Here is a 15,761-nt window from a genome sequence, read left to right as displayed (position 1 = left end):
TTCCTTTCGTCTGTAAGATAAAAATCTATTAAACTATTTGTGGATCGAAGCATTCCATGTACCGGTTCAAAAGTTGCTAAGTATATTTTGATGCTTTGATTTCAAGAGATCTGGTCAATTATTTCAGTGCCGCCGAAATCCCAGAAAATCAAATAGTTCCCACTGGATTTTTAAAACCTAATTCCATGCGGACGAAGTCGCGGGCATCAGCTAGTAATTTTATAAACTGAAATTAACATTTTCGATTGCTTATTGCTAATACTAAGTATCTTGTTTATACATTTTTGGATATTTTCTCGCTTGGTGTAAAATACTGTATTTACCTATACAAAAATAAAATTCGCCAAAATTATCATTGAGTAAACCGAACTTTGCGACCGTGCGTCGAGAAGATTATAATCCCTTTGATATTGAAGATATTAATATACTAGATGATGCCCGCGACTTCGTCCACGTGGGTTTAGTACCCGTCCTAGATCCATCATTGTGCAATTCAATTCTCCGTTAACAAGAGACGGTTTCTTAGCGGCAGTTATTAAGCATAATAAAAGCAATCCCACTGATAAGCTAAATACTTCTCACATTGGAATCGGAGATGGTGGTGAAAAAAAGCCTATCTATGTAGTCCAACATCTGTCACCAGAAAATAAAGCTCTGCACGCTGCGACTAGAATGAAAGCAAAAGAAAAAGGATATAGATATGTTTGGGTCCGTAATGGCCGTATCCTGATCCGTAAGGATGATAGCTCGGATTACAAAATAGTAAAAAACATAGATTTTTTAAGTAAATTAAGTTAGTATGTTAGTGTGTAAGGTAGAGGTCATGTACTGGTGTCACATTCATCATCAAATTCACGTCAGTAAATATTTTGTATCAAAATGTGCGCGGTTTTAGAACCAAAACGCACGATGTCTACAGGAATGTAGTGGTTAATGATTATGACATCATTATTTTGACTGAAACCTGGTTAAATAACTCCATTTTAAGTAGTGAACTGTTTGACGCACGATATAACGTATATAGAAGAGACAGGCAGACTTCTAACTTTAGCTCTAAAACAGATGAAGGTGGGGTACTAATTGCTGTTAAAAAAAGTTTGAATTCCAATAGAGTTGTTCATTGGGAAAGTAATTGTGAAGATATTTGGGTAATTGTTAATGTACCTCATCTGAAAAATATTACTTATTTTGCTATATGCGCTGTATACCTTCCGCCACCTGTTAATAAGAACATACTAGAACACTTTTTGAATAACTGTAATAGAGTCTCTGAACAACACAACAATATGTCAACATGTATTATTGGCGATTTCAATCTGAGCTGCATTAACTGGAACAAACCTTCTGAGGGAAAACTTGTCCCCGCAGCACAAATGTTACTTGACTTTGTATCTGAAAATGGACTGCGTCAATGTAATTCGGCACTTAATAATAGGAGAAAAATACTGGATTTAGTTCTTGTCGATTTACCTGCGTGCACTGTTAGTTATTCACATAATTCTATTAGTAATATTGATCCACCACATCCCCCACTAGAAATTAATTTACCTGACGTAAGATCGGACAGACTGACGGTTAATACTACCATCGAGCGGTTTGACTATTATAAGGCAGATTACGATACAATTATCGAATACTTAAAAGGCATTGATTGGCAGAAGCTAATGGATTTAAATGATGTAAACGAATTGGTTGGTGTGTTTTATGACAAATTGCATACTGCTATATCTAAATACGTTCCTCGGCGAAAAGTGAGGAGTAATAAGTATCCTGCGTGGATAAATAACAACATTGCAAAGAGAATCCAAGAAAAACATAAAATACTAAAACGATATAAAAAGTATAAAAATCCTAGGGATGAACTCGAGTTAAGAATACGTCTTAGTGACCGATGTGACAGACTTACGCGCGATGCTTACAATAATTATAATAATAAACTTGAAAAGAAAATTCAAATAAACCCAAAAGCATTCTGGACATTCTTAAAAAGTAAGCGTAAAAACTCGAACTCGTATCCAGCTTCTATGAATGATGGAGTCAATACATCTTCTAATGGTGTTGAAATCTGCAACATGTTTTCAAATTTTTTTGCCTCTGTCTATGAAGACCCTAACAATGCCTGCAATAATAACTGCTCTTCTTCTAATCTGAAAAAAAATCTCTATTTAGGTTATAGCGACAAACTGGCATTTATTGAATTTAGTGAAGACGATATTTTAAAAAAACTTAGAAGCTTGGATATAGCAAAAGGTGCTGGATCAGATAACATACCACCAATATTCATAAAACGATGTGCAACCAGTTTAACTTTACCCCTATATATTATATTTAAAGCTTCTTTACGCTCTGGAATCTTTCCGTCGGCATGGAAACGAGCAAAAGTTGTGCCAATATTTAAAAGTGAAGAAAAAGAAGATGTTCGCAACTATAGACCCATATCTATTCTTTCAGTTTTTGCCAAGGTCTTTGAATCCTTAGTGTGTCCTATAGTTCAAATGCATTTTCAACGTTTTGTGTCTGAACATCAGCACGGATTCTTGCCTGGTAGATCCACGTCCTCATACCTAGTAAGTTTCACGACCTCGTTATCACCACACCGAAACTTAATTGAGAAACTTTCGTATTACGGGTTTTCTGATCCACTACTGCAATGGTTTACATCATACTTGAATGATCGTTCTTTTTATGTTGTTGTTAATGGTTTCAGCTCATCAGTGCATTCAATAACATCAGGAATCCCTCAAGGATCACACCTAGGTCCAATTTTGTTTAATATTTTTGTGAACGACATTGTCTTCTGCTTTAAACACTCAAGGCTCCACTATAGAAAGGTTCACCACTATTTATTCACGAATATTATACTATATAGGTATAGCGGTAATATTCAGTATAAAGAGGTTCATTTGCACTTTACATATCTGTAATTTCAAGTTTCGGAGACACGTATTTATAGACATTTATACAATTTTAAAATGATTAACATTATAAATAGAAAACACGATTACTACATAGATTTCGTTAATATTCACTGGAAAGATATTAATTTGCACTGATCTTTACGTAATTTCTTAATTTCAAGACACGTAATCGCGTATTTTATACAGATTTATGTAAATAAAATGAAATTAATTAGGTCCCTAGCATTTTTAGAAACACAAAACCGCAAAGTATGAACTACGAACACATATAAAGATTACCATAACATAAACCTATAATACTTTTTTTTTTAACTGGTTTTACGGCTCTGGGATCTATAATAATCTTGCTGGGAACCAAAGACCAATAAGTAAACTTAGCAAGATACTTTTTTTTTTAACTGGTTTTACGGCTCTGGGTTCTAATCTATACCTCCCCCCCGCTCCCACCATCAAGAGCGAGCGAAGCGAGCTCGGGACTTGGGGCACTCCGACTCGGAAGGGTTAGGTTAGAAGGGGATGGCGGGGTCTGTAAGACCCCGCCATCCCCTTCGTGGGTTATTTCTTTTTTACCACCCAGAAAAAAGGAGCCCCGCGAAGCGGGGCTCCGTCGACGGGCCCCGGTCGACGAGAAGAGACCACCACTATGGTGGGGGGTCTCTTTCCTCCCCCCCGCTCCCACCATCAAGAGCGAGCGAAGCGAGCTCGGGACTTGGGGCACTCCGACTCGGAACGGTTAGGTTAGAAGGGGATGGCGGGGTCTGTAAGACCCCGCCATCCCCTTCGTGGGTTATTTCTTTTTTTACCACCCAGAAAAAAGGAGCCCCGCGAAGCGGGGCTCCGTCGACGGGCCCCGGTCGACGAGAAGAGACCACCACTATGGTGGGGGGTCTCTTTCCTCCCCCCCCGCTCCCACCATCAAGAGCGAGCGAAGCGAGCTCGGGACTTGGGGCACTACGACTCGGAACGGTTAGGTTAGAAGGGGATGGCGGGGTCTGTAAGACCCCGCCATCCCCTTCGTGGGTTATTTCTTTTTTCACCACCCAGAAAAAAGGAGCCCCGCGAAGCGGGGCTCCGTCGACGGGCCCCGGTCGACGAGAAGAGACCACCACTATGGTGGGGGTCTCTTTCCTCCCCCCCGCTCCCACCATCAAGAGCGAGCGAAGCGAGCTCGGGACTTGGGGCACTCCGACTCGGAACGGTTAGGTTAGAAGGGGATGGCGGGGTCTGTAAGACCCCGCCATCCCCTTCGTGGGTTATTTCTTTTTTACCACCCAGAAAAAAGGAGCCCCGCGAAGCGGGGCTCCGTCGACGGCCCCGGTCGACGGGCCCCGGTCGACGAGAAGAGACCACCACTATGGTGGGGGGTCTCTTTCCTCCCCCCCCCCCCCCCATCAAGAGCGAGCGAAGCGAGCTCGGGACTTGGGGCACTCCGACTCGGAATGGTTAGGTTAGAAGGGGATAAACCCCCCCCCCCCCCCCCCCTAACCTACCCAATCCTTAAGTTTTTTAAAACAGGCTATGCCAGAAGACTCGCTTTAAAGCCGTTTAGAAAAAAAAAGTTTACTTTACTGGTCTGTAGTCTGTACAGCAGCAGCAAAAGTATTATAGATTAGAACCCAGAGCCGTAAAATCAGTAAAAAAAAAAGTATTACAGGTGTTAACGGTGGTAACCTATGACAGTATCTATTGTATTTTGCGATTTTGTATTGTGTTTGTTTAGTTTATTCTAAAAATGCTAATTGTGATTAAAGTGATTAATTTTATTTAAAAAAATGATTTTCGAGCTCTGAAATTTTAACTTAGAGTTTCAGGAGCACCCCCTTTACTGCCCCCTATCCCAATGGATGGTATTGTACTCTATAGCAACCCCAACACTCAACACCATACCTGTATGCCGATGATTTAAAATTCACTAAAATTATCTATTCCCCAAAGGATTCACTTTTACTCCAAGATGATTTTAACAGGCTAACAGACTGGTGCACATCTAATGGCATGCAACTTAATTGCAATAAATGTCTCCACATCAAATTTACCCGCAAGCTTAACGTTATACCAACGCAATACAGTCTAAACGGCATAAATTTAAAAGAAGTTGATCTCATAAAAGATTTGGGGGTTATGTTAGATAGCAAGTTGACATATCTTGATCACATAGACAAGGTTATTGGCAAATCATCAAAATTGTTAGGTTTTATTATGAGGCAAGGTAGAACCTTTAAAGAAACTAAAACTAAAATAGCTCTTTATAACAGTCTTGTTCGCAGTAACCTGGAGTACTGCAGTGTAGTGTGGCGGCCGCATTATTCTACACACTATTTAAGATTAGAGCGTGTCCAAAAAAGATTCATGTGGCATCTGTCATATTCAGCAAGGATACACAAAACAGTTATTTCTTATAAGGATAGAGTAAAATATTTTAAAATGATGACCCTTAAAAATAGAGGTGACTTGCTAGATCTTATGTTCCTATATAAATTGATAAGAAATAAAGTAGACGGGGTTGCTATAGAGTACAATACCATCCATTGGGATAGGGGGCACTAAAGGGGGTGCTCCTGAAACTCTAAGTTAAAATTTCAGAGCTCGAAAATCATTTTTTTAAATAAAATTAATCACTTTAATCACAATTAGCATTTAATCAAAATCGCAAAATACAATAGATACTGTCATAGGTTACCACCGTTAACACCTGTAATACTTTTTTTTTTTACTGATTTTACGGCTCTGGGTTCTAATCTATAATACTTTTGCTTCGCTTCGCGGGACTCCTTTTTTCTGGGTGGTAAAAAAAGAAATAACCCACGAAGGGGATGGCGGGGTCTTACAGACCCCGCCATCCCCTTCTAACCTAACCCTTCCGAGTCGGAGTGCCCCAAGTCCCGAGCTCGCTTCGCTCGCTCTTGATGGTGGGAGCGGGGGGGAGGTATAGATTAGAACCCAGAGCCGTAAAACCAGTTAAAAAAAAAGTATCTTGCTAAGTTTACTTTATTGGTCTTTGGTTCCCAGCAAGATTATTATAGATCCCAGAGCCGTAAAACCAGTTAAAAAAAAAAGTATTATAGGTTTATGTTATGGTAATCTTTATATGTGTTCGTAGTTCATACTTTGCGGTTTTGTGTTTCTAAAAATGCTAGGGACCTAATTAATTTCATTTTATTTACATAAATCTGTATAAAATACGCGATTACGTGTCTTGAAATTAAGAAATTACGTAAAGATCAGTGCAAATTAATATCTTTCCAGTGAATATTAACGAAATCTATGTAGTAATCGTGTTTTCTATTTATAATGTTAATCATTTTAAAATTGTATAAATGTCTATAAATACGTGTCTCCGAAACTTGAAATTACAGATATGTAAAGTGCAAATGAACCTCTTTATACTGAATATTACCGCTATACCTATATAGTATAATATTCGTGAATAAATAGTGGTGAACCTTTCTATAGTGGAGCCAAGTAGACTGTCCAAGTTTACTTAGCAAAATCAATTTTAGAGTGCCGCGTAGATATCCACGCACTGCCATAACTCCTTTAGTGCCACCACTCAGCAGAACAGTCTTCGGGGCCAACGCTACTCTGCCCCGGTTGTGTAAACTATACAATGAGCGCAGTCAGTTGATAGACATAAATACAAATTCGCTTGCTATGTTTTGTAAGTTAGTGATAAGCGACCTAGTCAAAAACTAGCCAATAGCTGTACCCTGAACCTGGAATTTAATATTACTATCAAATTATTTTTGTAATTTTTAAAATTAATGAATCTATATTTTTACTTTTACATTGTTATGTCTTGAGTCCGTGATTGATGAATGAGCTGAGATCAAACACACAAAAGTTCATTGCAAATCTTTAATCATGCTACATGCAAGTTGAGCGCCAGGAGAGTTTTCGTTGGAGGTGGTGAATCAGGTGCCCTTCCACACCAAGGAAGCTAGCCTCAGACGATCTCAGGGTTGTTCTTACAATTTTATTAGGTCCCGTAGTAGAAGGGCGTGGCGTTAGGCTATTAACAAATAAGAAAAACTATAATTGTAGTATGCCACGTACAAATCACCGTACCTACACAACCCGCGGTGCCGTGAAGACATAATATCTACTATAAGCCTAGCACTCACCCCTTCTGCTTGCACACGATACAATTTCCAAAATCACTGTACTAAAAATCTAGTAAGTAGATATTTACATCATTCATGCATTCTGAAAATCACCTATTCAGGTAGCTGGTATCTGCATTACACCACTACAACCGTTCACACACAAGGTCGATTCGAAAGTGTTCTTATTTCCGATAATACGTCACACTAATTCGCTAACTTAAAAAAATAAATAAAAATGTATTATCACACTAATGCCCGGGTGGGATTCGAACCTGTGAGCTCCAACCTATACTGCGGCAAGAAAGCGGCTGCGCTGCGACCAGTTACTCTAAAACTAATAAAATCTTTAAGGCTTACTGCAATCTCATATCAACATACCTACCTAGTTATCTAATTATTTATTTATTTTTTTACGTCTCATTTCAAAATTTATTTTTGTATCTAAACTACCTTTATAAAGTGAAAGTATAATGAATTAGAAATTAATTTTAGAAATAAGAGTGTGTTAGAACTTAGATTGTATAGAATATAAGAAAATAGTAATTGAGTATAAACGTTAAAAATTGAAAATCATACAGTAGTTAATTTAGTTTTTTTATCATGCTTATTCATTTTATAATATAACGTATACTGTATTTAGCCATAAATAAGAGTGTGTTAGAACTTATAGAATGTGTAGAATATAAGAAAATAGTAATTAAGTATAAACGTTTAAAAAAATTGTAACATTATATTATAGTAGTTAATTTAGTTTTTTTAACATGTTTATCCATTTTACAATAGAACGTTTACCTACTGTTTACTTTTTAACCATAGCTACAGACAAACTGTATGGAATCTTCACTTAAATTGTTATCCCCTTTGTAAGTCTGATATATTTGTACGGAATTTGCATGCAGTGTTTACTTTTAAAAGATTTAACATAGTTGTGCATGATAGAAAAACCTATGTATATATTATAGTTAGTAAGTTTTATGTTAAAATCGCTAGTAAACCATTCAATAAAAAAAATAAAAAAATAAAAAATAAAATTTAGATTTTTTTAAATCCCGTGGGAACTCTTGAATTTCCGGGATAAAAGTAGCCTATATCCTTCCCCGGGATATAAGCTAACTCTGTACCAAATTTCATCCAAATCGGTTGAACGGTTGGGCCGTGAAAAGCTAGCAGACAGACAGACAGACACACTTTCGCATTTATAATATTAGTAGGGAGTATGGATTATTCAATTTCACCTAATTCAGCTATTGAAAAGCCGAGTCGAATTTTAATAGAGCTGTCTTATGCAAATTCATAAACTTGATATAGATAAATAGGCCGTGGACAATAATTCATGTTTTTCTAGCAACTTAAAAAAACTGGTCAGGTGCCATTCAGACTTGCACACGAAGGGTTCCGTAATATCATCGCCTACAATACACATTTTAACCGACTTCCAAAAAGGAGGTGGTTCTCAATTCGGCCCGTTTTTAGGGTTCCGTAGCCGAATGGTAAAAAACGGAACCCTTATAGATTCGTCATGTCTGTCTGTCTGTCTGGATGTATGTCACAGCCACTTTTTTCCGAAACTATAAGAGCTAAACTGTTGAAACTCGGTAAGTAGATGTATTCTGTGAACCGCATTAAGATTTATAGGTACACAAAAATAGAAAAAAAACTATAAATTTTGGGGTTCCCCATACTTAGAACTGAACTCAAAATTTTTTTCCATCAAACCCATACGTGTGGGGTATCTATGGATAGGTCTTCAAAAATGATATTGAGGTTTCTAATATGATTTTTTTCTAAACTGAATAGTTTGCGCGAGAGACACTTCCAAAATGGTAAAATGTGTCCCCCCCTGTAACTTCCAAAATAAGAGAATGATAAAACTAAAAAAAATATATGATGTACATTACCATGCAAACTTCCACTGAAAATTGGTTTGAACGAGATCTAGTAAGTAGTTTTTGATTTATCGTGCAAAATGTCGATAAAATACGATTGTACTACGGATCCCTCAGTGCGCGAGTCTGATTTGCACTTGGCCGGTTTTTTTATGTATGTACATCGATTTTTCGAGGTTTCTGGACCCATTTGCAAATATATTTTTTTAATTTTCAGCGCGGGCATTCAGAAATTGTTATTTTTTTTATTATAGCGATAGTAGAAATACTGATAGACAATACGGTATTTGACTATGTCAAAAATAAATTGTTTCTTAGTGATTATTAAATAGAGAGTCTTCCAAATTACGTAAAATCCACGTCTTTTGTAAATGTGTGATAACCATTTTAATTATCGATTAAACTAAAAAAACACGTCAAATGATTGTGACGTCACATACCTACCGGTATTTCAAAAAATCTGACAACCGTGAATTTGTGGTTACATCACACAAAATAAATTAAATTGTGGTCATAAACTAATAATTAATTAGTGTTTTCAATTTTCGAAGTAAGATAACTATATCAAGTGGGTTATCATATGAAAGGGCTTCACCTCTGCATTCTAAAACAGATTTTTATTTATCACAGTTTTTAAATTATCGTGCAAAAAGTCAAAAAAATACGACTATAGTACGGAACCCTCGTTGCGTGAGCCCGACTCGTACTTGTCCCATAAAAAATTTGGATTCCAATTCCTCAATCCTGATGCACCAAAACTGATGGGATTTAACCATTTCTTTTTCCTAAATTAGTCGCAGACGAAGTTGCGGATCAGCTAGTAGTACATTAATTTAAGGAATAAACGTTTTTCTTTCTTTCGAATTTCTTTCTAATATGACTCTAGTTATTTTATAATTTTATTGTCTAATCTGGCCTTCAAAAAATTCCGTTTCATTACAGTCTATTATCGCATATACCTACCTGACCTGTATATTTACGAACGCCCGTCACTATTATTTTGTTTACCGATCGTAACCTGACCAGACCAGGCCGTCGGGAAAAAGTATAAAAACAGAAGTTTTGTTTTCCACTCATCAGTTAATCTCTAGCATCATTAAAGCCTAGTCACATATCACAATGTTCGCCTTAGTCCTTGTCAGCATAGTGGCTGCGGCCACCGCCTCCAACGTCTACGTAAAGGCTCCTTGTCCCGACGTAACGCCCGTAGCCGGCTTCAACCTTGTAACTGTAAGTACCCAGTCAGCTAATTACTTAGAGTACTTTGTACAAAATAACAAAGTTCTTTTTTTTTCAAACTCTTTAATATCATTCAATTGGGATGATGCCTCTGTCAAAAAAAATATCTAAGGAATTATTAAATAGAGGGTCTTCCAAAATTCGTAAAAGCCACGTCCGCTGTTAGTTTTAAGTTTACTACCTAACTATTTTAAATTATCGATCTAACTAAAAAGTACGTCAAATTACATCAAAGTTGACGTCACATCTATGTATTCATGAAAAAATAATTAGTATTTTCAATTTTCAAAGTAAGATCGATATACCAAGTGTGGTATCATATGAAAAGGCTTTCCTTATACATTCGAAAACAGATTTTTTTCATCATAGTTGCATCATGGTTTTTGATTTATATTGCCTAATGTCTAAAAAATACGACTGTAGTACGAAAATTGCGGTGCGAGAGTCTGACTCGCTCTTGGCCAGTTTTTTTTAAACTCGTTACGAATTCAATTCAATGATTTTGAAAGCGTACGATCGAGCTCAATATACTAGTAGTATATGTTATATTAAAAAACGTTTATTTAATTTTTTTTTGTTAAAAAAAATACATTAAAATTGAACATTAGTTGAATTTTAATGTATTTTTTTTATATTTCGGGACATGTATAAAATAAAGTATTTTCAAATAATATGTTTCTAATGTTAGCGCTAACATTTAACTTAAATTGTTTTATATATATTATAGCTTCTGTATTTTTATGAAATACTACTTACCCCTTATTTGGTTTTCAAAAGAGAGTTCTTCTGTTATATAGAACAGCTTTACTTGGGTGGAATTTAAATATATATAATATAAATAAAATACATAGTATAAGTATACGTATATTATTGACCTATTTTTTATTGATGTAATTAACTTGAAAAATGACGTTCGGGTAAAAAACTTTAATTTTCTTTTCACAGTTCGCAGCAGGCAAATGGTACGAGCTAGCCAGGTACCCTAAGACTGTTGGGGATGGCGGCAGCTGCGGCTGGGCTGAATACTTCCTGACTGGTGACACCTTCTCCGTCAAGAACTACGACGTTGCCAAGGGCAAGCTTCGTATTATTGAAGGATCTGCTGGTCTGGCTAAAGATGCAGGGACGACTGGCAAACTGACCTTCATCTACCCGTATGGAGGTATGATTCAACTATCAATGGAACTGATACTTATAGCAACTTAGAGTAATGTAACAAGAATTTAAAATTATCATACCTTTGACGACTTGCCTGGCGCAGTGGTAAGCGCTGTGGTCTTATTAGTGGGAGGTCCTGGGTTCGATTCCTGGCAGGGATTTGGAATTTTATAATTTCTAAATTTCTGGTCTGGTCTGGTGGGAGGCTTCGGCCGTGGCTAGCATCGTCACTTACCACCAGGTGAGATTGCAATCAATGGCTAACTTGTATCTGAATAAGAAAAAAAAAACCTTGTGACTTTAGGTGCAAGTCTTAAGCATAATATTGTTTAAATTTAGAGTGCACTAGAACTTAGTCTTTAATTTAAAACATCATTTTCCGTCCTTGTTTAGTAATATTAAAAAGACAAGGATGCAGATGCTCTTTTAGTTTAGACTTTAGAGAATGATTTCAGAATCCACGCCAAAAAAATATTTTTCTGCTGTGAGTTTTAATAGTCTTACGACGAGACGACAGTGCATGGATTTTGTAGTCCCGGGTTCGAGAACCGAGGAGAAATTTGAACAGGATTCAGCCCTGGATTTTTAAATAAGTTAAACTCAAAAATATTACGATATTTTTTTGAGTTGAATATATTGACGAAATTGAAGTAACCGATTTTGACGAAATTTGGTACTGAAGTTGGTACATTAATGCAGATAAATTTAATTGTGTAATGAAAAATACACAGGCTGATCAAAAAATACACGAGCGAAAGTAACCGTCTGTTTGTTACCTTTCCACGGTCCATATCTTTAACCGATTTTGACGAAATTTGGTACAGAGATAACCGCCTGTTTATATCCTAGAAACGGATGGACCTAAAATTTTCGTGGAAATTTATTGATTTCTGAGATATAAAGTATTTAAGCATTTACTGTTCTAAATTTTCAAGGCCAGTAATTGTCAAGGTCAAACAGGCAAGCATAATAAAGATACTTTCGTATTTTTGCTGGGTTTAAAAAATATTAAAATACAAGTCAGCCCTTGACTGCAATCTCACCTGGTGGTAAGTGTTGATGCAATCTAAGATGGATGCGATTGCGGGCTAACCTGGAAGGGGTATGGCAGTTTTTATTAAACCCATACCGACCCATACCCTCTGAAACAGGCAAGCGGCACAAGTTTACCTCTCTTATCGAGAGTTACATTTGTGTTCCGTTTACCGTGGAGACCTTTTTATAGTGTTAAAATATTTTTTACAATAGATTACACCGCGGTTAATGGCTTCATTTGGTGACAGAATGGCTGGCATATTTTTTGCGCAAAGGATTAGCCTGGCTTCCCGGCGCGGAAACGCAGCCATTATTCTTGGTACATTTCGGGCATGATTTGTACAGTAATTTCATAAGGCTAGCTTAAGGTTTTACTGTTACTTTTGAATATAACAATGGTACCATAGAGCAGAAACAAAGAGGAGATGTTGTATTAAGATTTCCCTATGAAATATCGAGTGACATTTTGCGGGGTGAGGGGTTGTGGAACGCCGCCCACTTCTCAATTTTCCATCTGCGGGTTAGTAGCAAAACTACTCGCTTAGCGACCTAACATCGATATATTGATGTCACTACATAGTTCAGCTATCTCACACTAGATGTCAATAAGTGTAGAAATTACGTATAAAATTACTTACAAATGAAATGTGATACCATTCATAGCATCAGAACGTCTGTCTGAATAACTTTGACACGATAAAACACAACACTTCATCCTTTTGTTCTTAAAAACGCGAAAACACACCGATAATACGAGTCTCAATATATGTGAACCTGACGAACGCAGACAGCATACTAACTAAGGCCCCGCCCACAGTGATGACGTCAGGACCTAGTTGAAAATCACAGTGCACAGTTGCTTAGGCCAACTCCTCTTCGTTTCTGCTCTGTGAATGGTACTGATTCTGAGCAGAACCAAATTTTAGAGTATTTGCATCCTCTTCTTACTAATGTAAAATGAAAAGGACAGTCGCAGTTTGACAGTTTTAAATTAAATTTTTAGATGGTAAAACCCGTGATTTTAGCGCACAGTCGCGAGCCTACTGTTTAAATTTGTAGCGTGCACTAAAATTTAGAGTCTTTAAATGTAAAGTTCATGTTCTGTCCCTTTTTAGCATTGTTAAAAAGAAAAGGATGCAGATACTCTAAATTTAGTTTAGAGAAAGACAACGGAATCGGTGCCAATAATAAACAATAATTTTTTGAAATTTTAGCTGATGGTGCCACCACCAAAAGCAACTCGTATGTCCTCGGCACTGACTACGACAACTACGCCGTGGTCTACGAGTGCAAATACGACGAGGCCAAGAAGACCCGCCAAGGTACGTCTAGATTTCAAAATCTATTTAAACACCTCATTTACATCTAAATATATAAAAGGAAAAGGTGGCTGATTGACTGACTGATCTATCAACGCACAGCGGCTGAAATTTGGCATGCAGATAACTATTATGACTTAGGCACCCGCTAAGAAAGAATTTTTGAAAATTAAACCCCTAAGGGGGTGAAATAGGGGTTTGAAATTTGTGTAGCCCACGCGGACAAAGTCGCGAGCATAAGCTAATCTATATATATAAAATTCAAAGTCCTGACTGACTGACTGACTGACATATATATCAACGCACAGCCTAAACCGCTGGTCCTAAAGGCATTTTGGAGTGTATATTCTTTGTAAAGAGTAGGTATCCACTAAGAAAGAATTTTTCGAAATTCCACCCCTAAGTGGGTTAAATGGGGGATGGAAGTCTGTATGAAAGTCGGTAATTTTTCAAGTTATTTGCATGAAAATTGGTATTTGGGTTTTCGGTGGTAATGAGGAAATACGTGTTTCAGGATTTTTGGAAAATTTGCCCATAAGGGTGGTAAAATAGGGGATGAAAGTTTGTATGGGACAGTTTTAATTATTGATATTAACTTGAAAGTTGGAAAGTAGGGTTTTTCTTGAGGTTAGGTGTCAGCTAAGAAACGATGAGAAAATCCCCCCCCCCCCCCCAAAGGGATAAAATGGGGGTTGGAAGGTTATATGTGGTGCTTGCTGTTCAGGGTGCGCGTCCTGATGTTATAATGTTTGTTTCTGGAGAAAAAAAATGCCATTTGTATCCTGTATGCCCCGCGGGCGAAGCTGCGAGCAGAAGCTAGTCTTCTATATATTACCTTCACTAATTTTCACCCACCTGGCGCAGTTATACCTACGTACCGTGGTCTTAGATGAGTTGATTGCGTTCATGAACTTAGGTGTTTGTGTATTACGTAAATGATTGTCTAACTCCCCACACATTTTGAAGATCTCTCTGGAGAAGATCAACAGGATCTTCATATTTTCGAAAATGACGAAAATCCGGTTTTTTAGGGTTCAGGATCACTTTGTTGTCTGTCTGTCTGTCAAGAAACCTACAGGGTACTTAGGTAGGAAATTTGGCAGGTAGGTAGATGTTATAGCTGACATTTAGGGAAAAATCTGAAAACCGTGAATTTAGGGTTAGATCACACAAAAAAAATAAAATTGTGATCATGAACTATTAATAATTAGTATTTTCAACTTTCGAAGTGAGATAACTATATCAAGTGGGGTATCATATGAAAGGTCTTCACTGGTACATTCTAAAACAGATTTTTATTTATTTTTATGCATCATAGTTTTTGAATTATCGTGCAAAATGTCGAAAAAACACGACTGTAGTACGGAACCCTCATTGCGCGAGCCTGACTCGCACTTGGCCGGTTTTTTTAACGGAATGGGAGGTTTCTCTTCAGAAATGACCCCAGCCGCTGGATGAAATAGGGGTTTGAAAGTGTAGTCCACGCGGACGAAGTCGCGATCATAAGCTAGTATTAGTATATTCTTAGAAATTGAATAGGTGTTTTTGAAACATAAGTGTGGGCAAATTCATGGGCTACGAGATATCAATGAAATAATATTAATGATATTTATAGTCCATTCCTTAGTCGTTTCCTGTGTTCGAGCAAGAATCCTCTGCATTTTACAGAGGATTAACTATTTTATAGTATTATAATACCTGTATTTCAATTTACAGACTTCGTCTCGGTGTTCTCCCGCACCAAGAACTTCGTGGCTGTAGCCAAGGCCGCTGTTGACAAGATCCTGAAGGACAACACCTTCCTCGACAGCACTAAACTGATCTGGCCTGATTTCTCTGACAAGGCCTGCGAGTTCAAAGCTTAAGTAATTGAACGTTGATAAGGATACCTACCATCAAAATTTTCCTCCTGTTTATATCAAAAACCTGCCGTTATTACTGATATTATTATTATTATTATTTGAAAATGATGAATCTCGTCAAATAAACGGAGATTAAAAAATATATATTTTTATTATTCCTAAACTACAGTCAAAACTACAATCCATACCTAGTAGTAATTTATGTTACTTACCTAATACAAATTCGATTAAGCCTGAATAA

The 15,761-nt window shown here is 37.1% G+C and overlaps 1 protein-coding gene across 1 annotated transcript; it reads left to right on the top strand.

Moving 5' to 3' along the window:
* The first annotated feature begins 9,724 nt into the window (after positions 1–9,724).
* Positions 9,725–15,653, top strand: LOC117990380 (bilin-binding protein-like). The gene is made up of 4 exons (XM_069504627.1): positions 9,725–10,137; positions 11,092–11,308; positions 13,554–13,661; positions 15,375–15,653. The coding sequence occupies exons 1-4, from the start codon at positions 10,027–10,029 to the stop codon at positions 15,521–15,523; spliced, it is 585 nt and encodes a 194-aa protein (XP_069360728.1). The 5' UTR covers positions 9,725–10,026; the 3' UTR covers positions 15,524–15,653.
* Positions 15,654–15,761: the final 108 nt, after the last annotated feature.

The sequence above is a fragment of the Maniola hyperantus genome, chromosome 18 (genome assembly GCF_902806685.2).
Source record: "Maniola hyperantus chromosome 18, iAphHyp1.2, whole genome shotgun sequence".
Classification (NCBI taxonomy): Eukaryota; Metazoa; Arthropoda; class Insecta; order Lepidoptera; family Nymphalidae; genus Maniola; species Maniola hyperantus.
The sequence above is the reverse complement of the archived record's forward strand: the minus strand, read 5'-3'. Positions and strand labels throughout refer to the sequence as shown.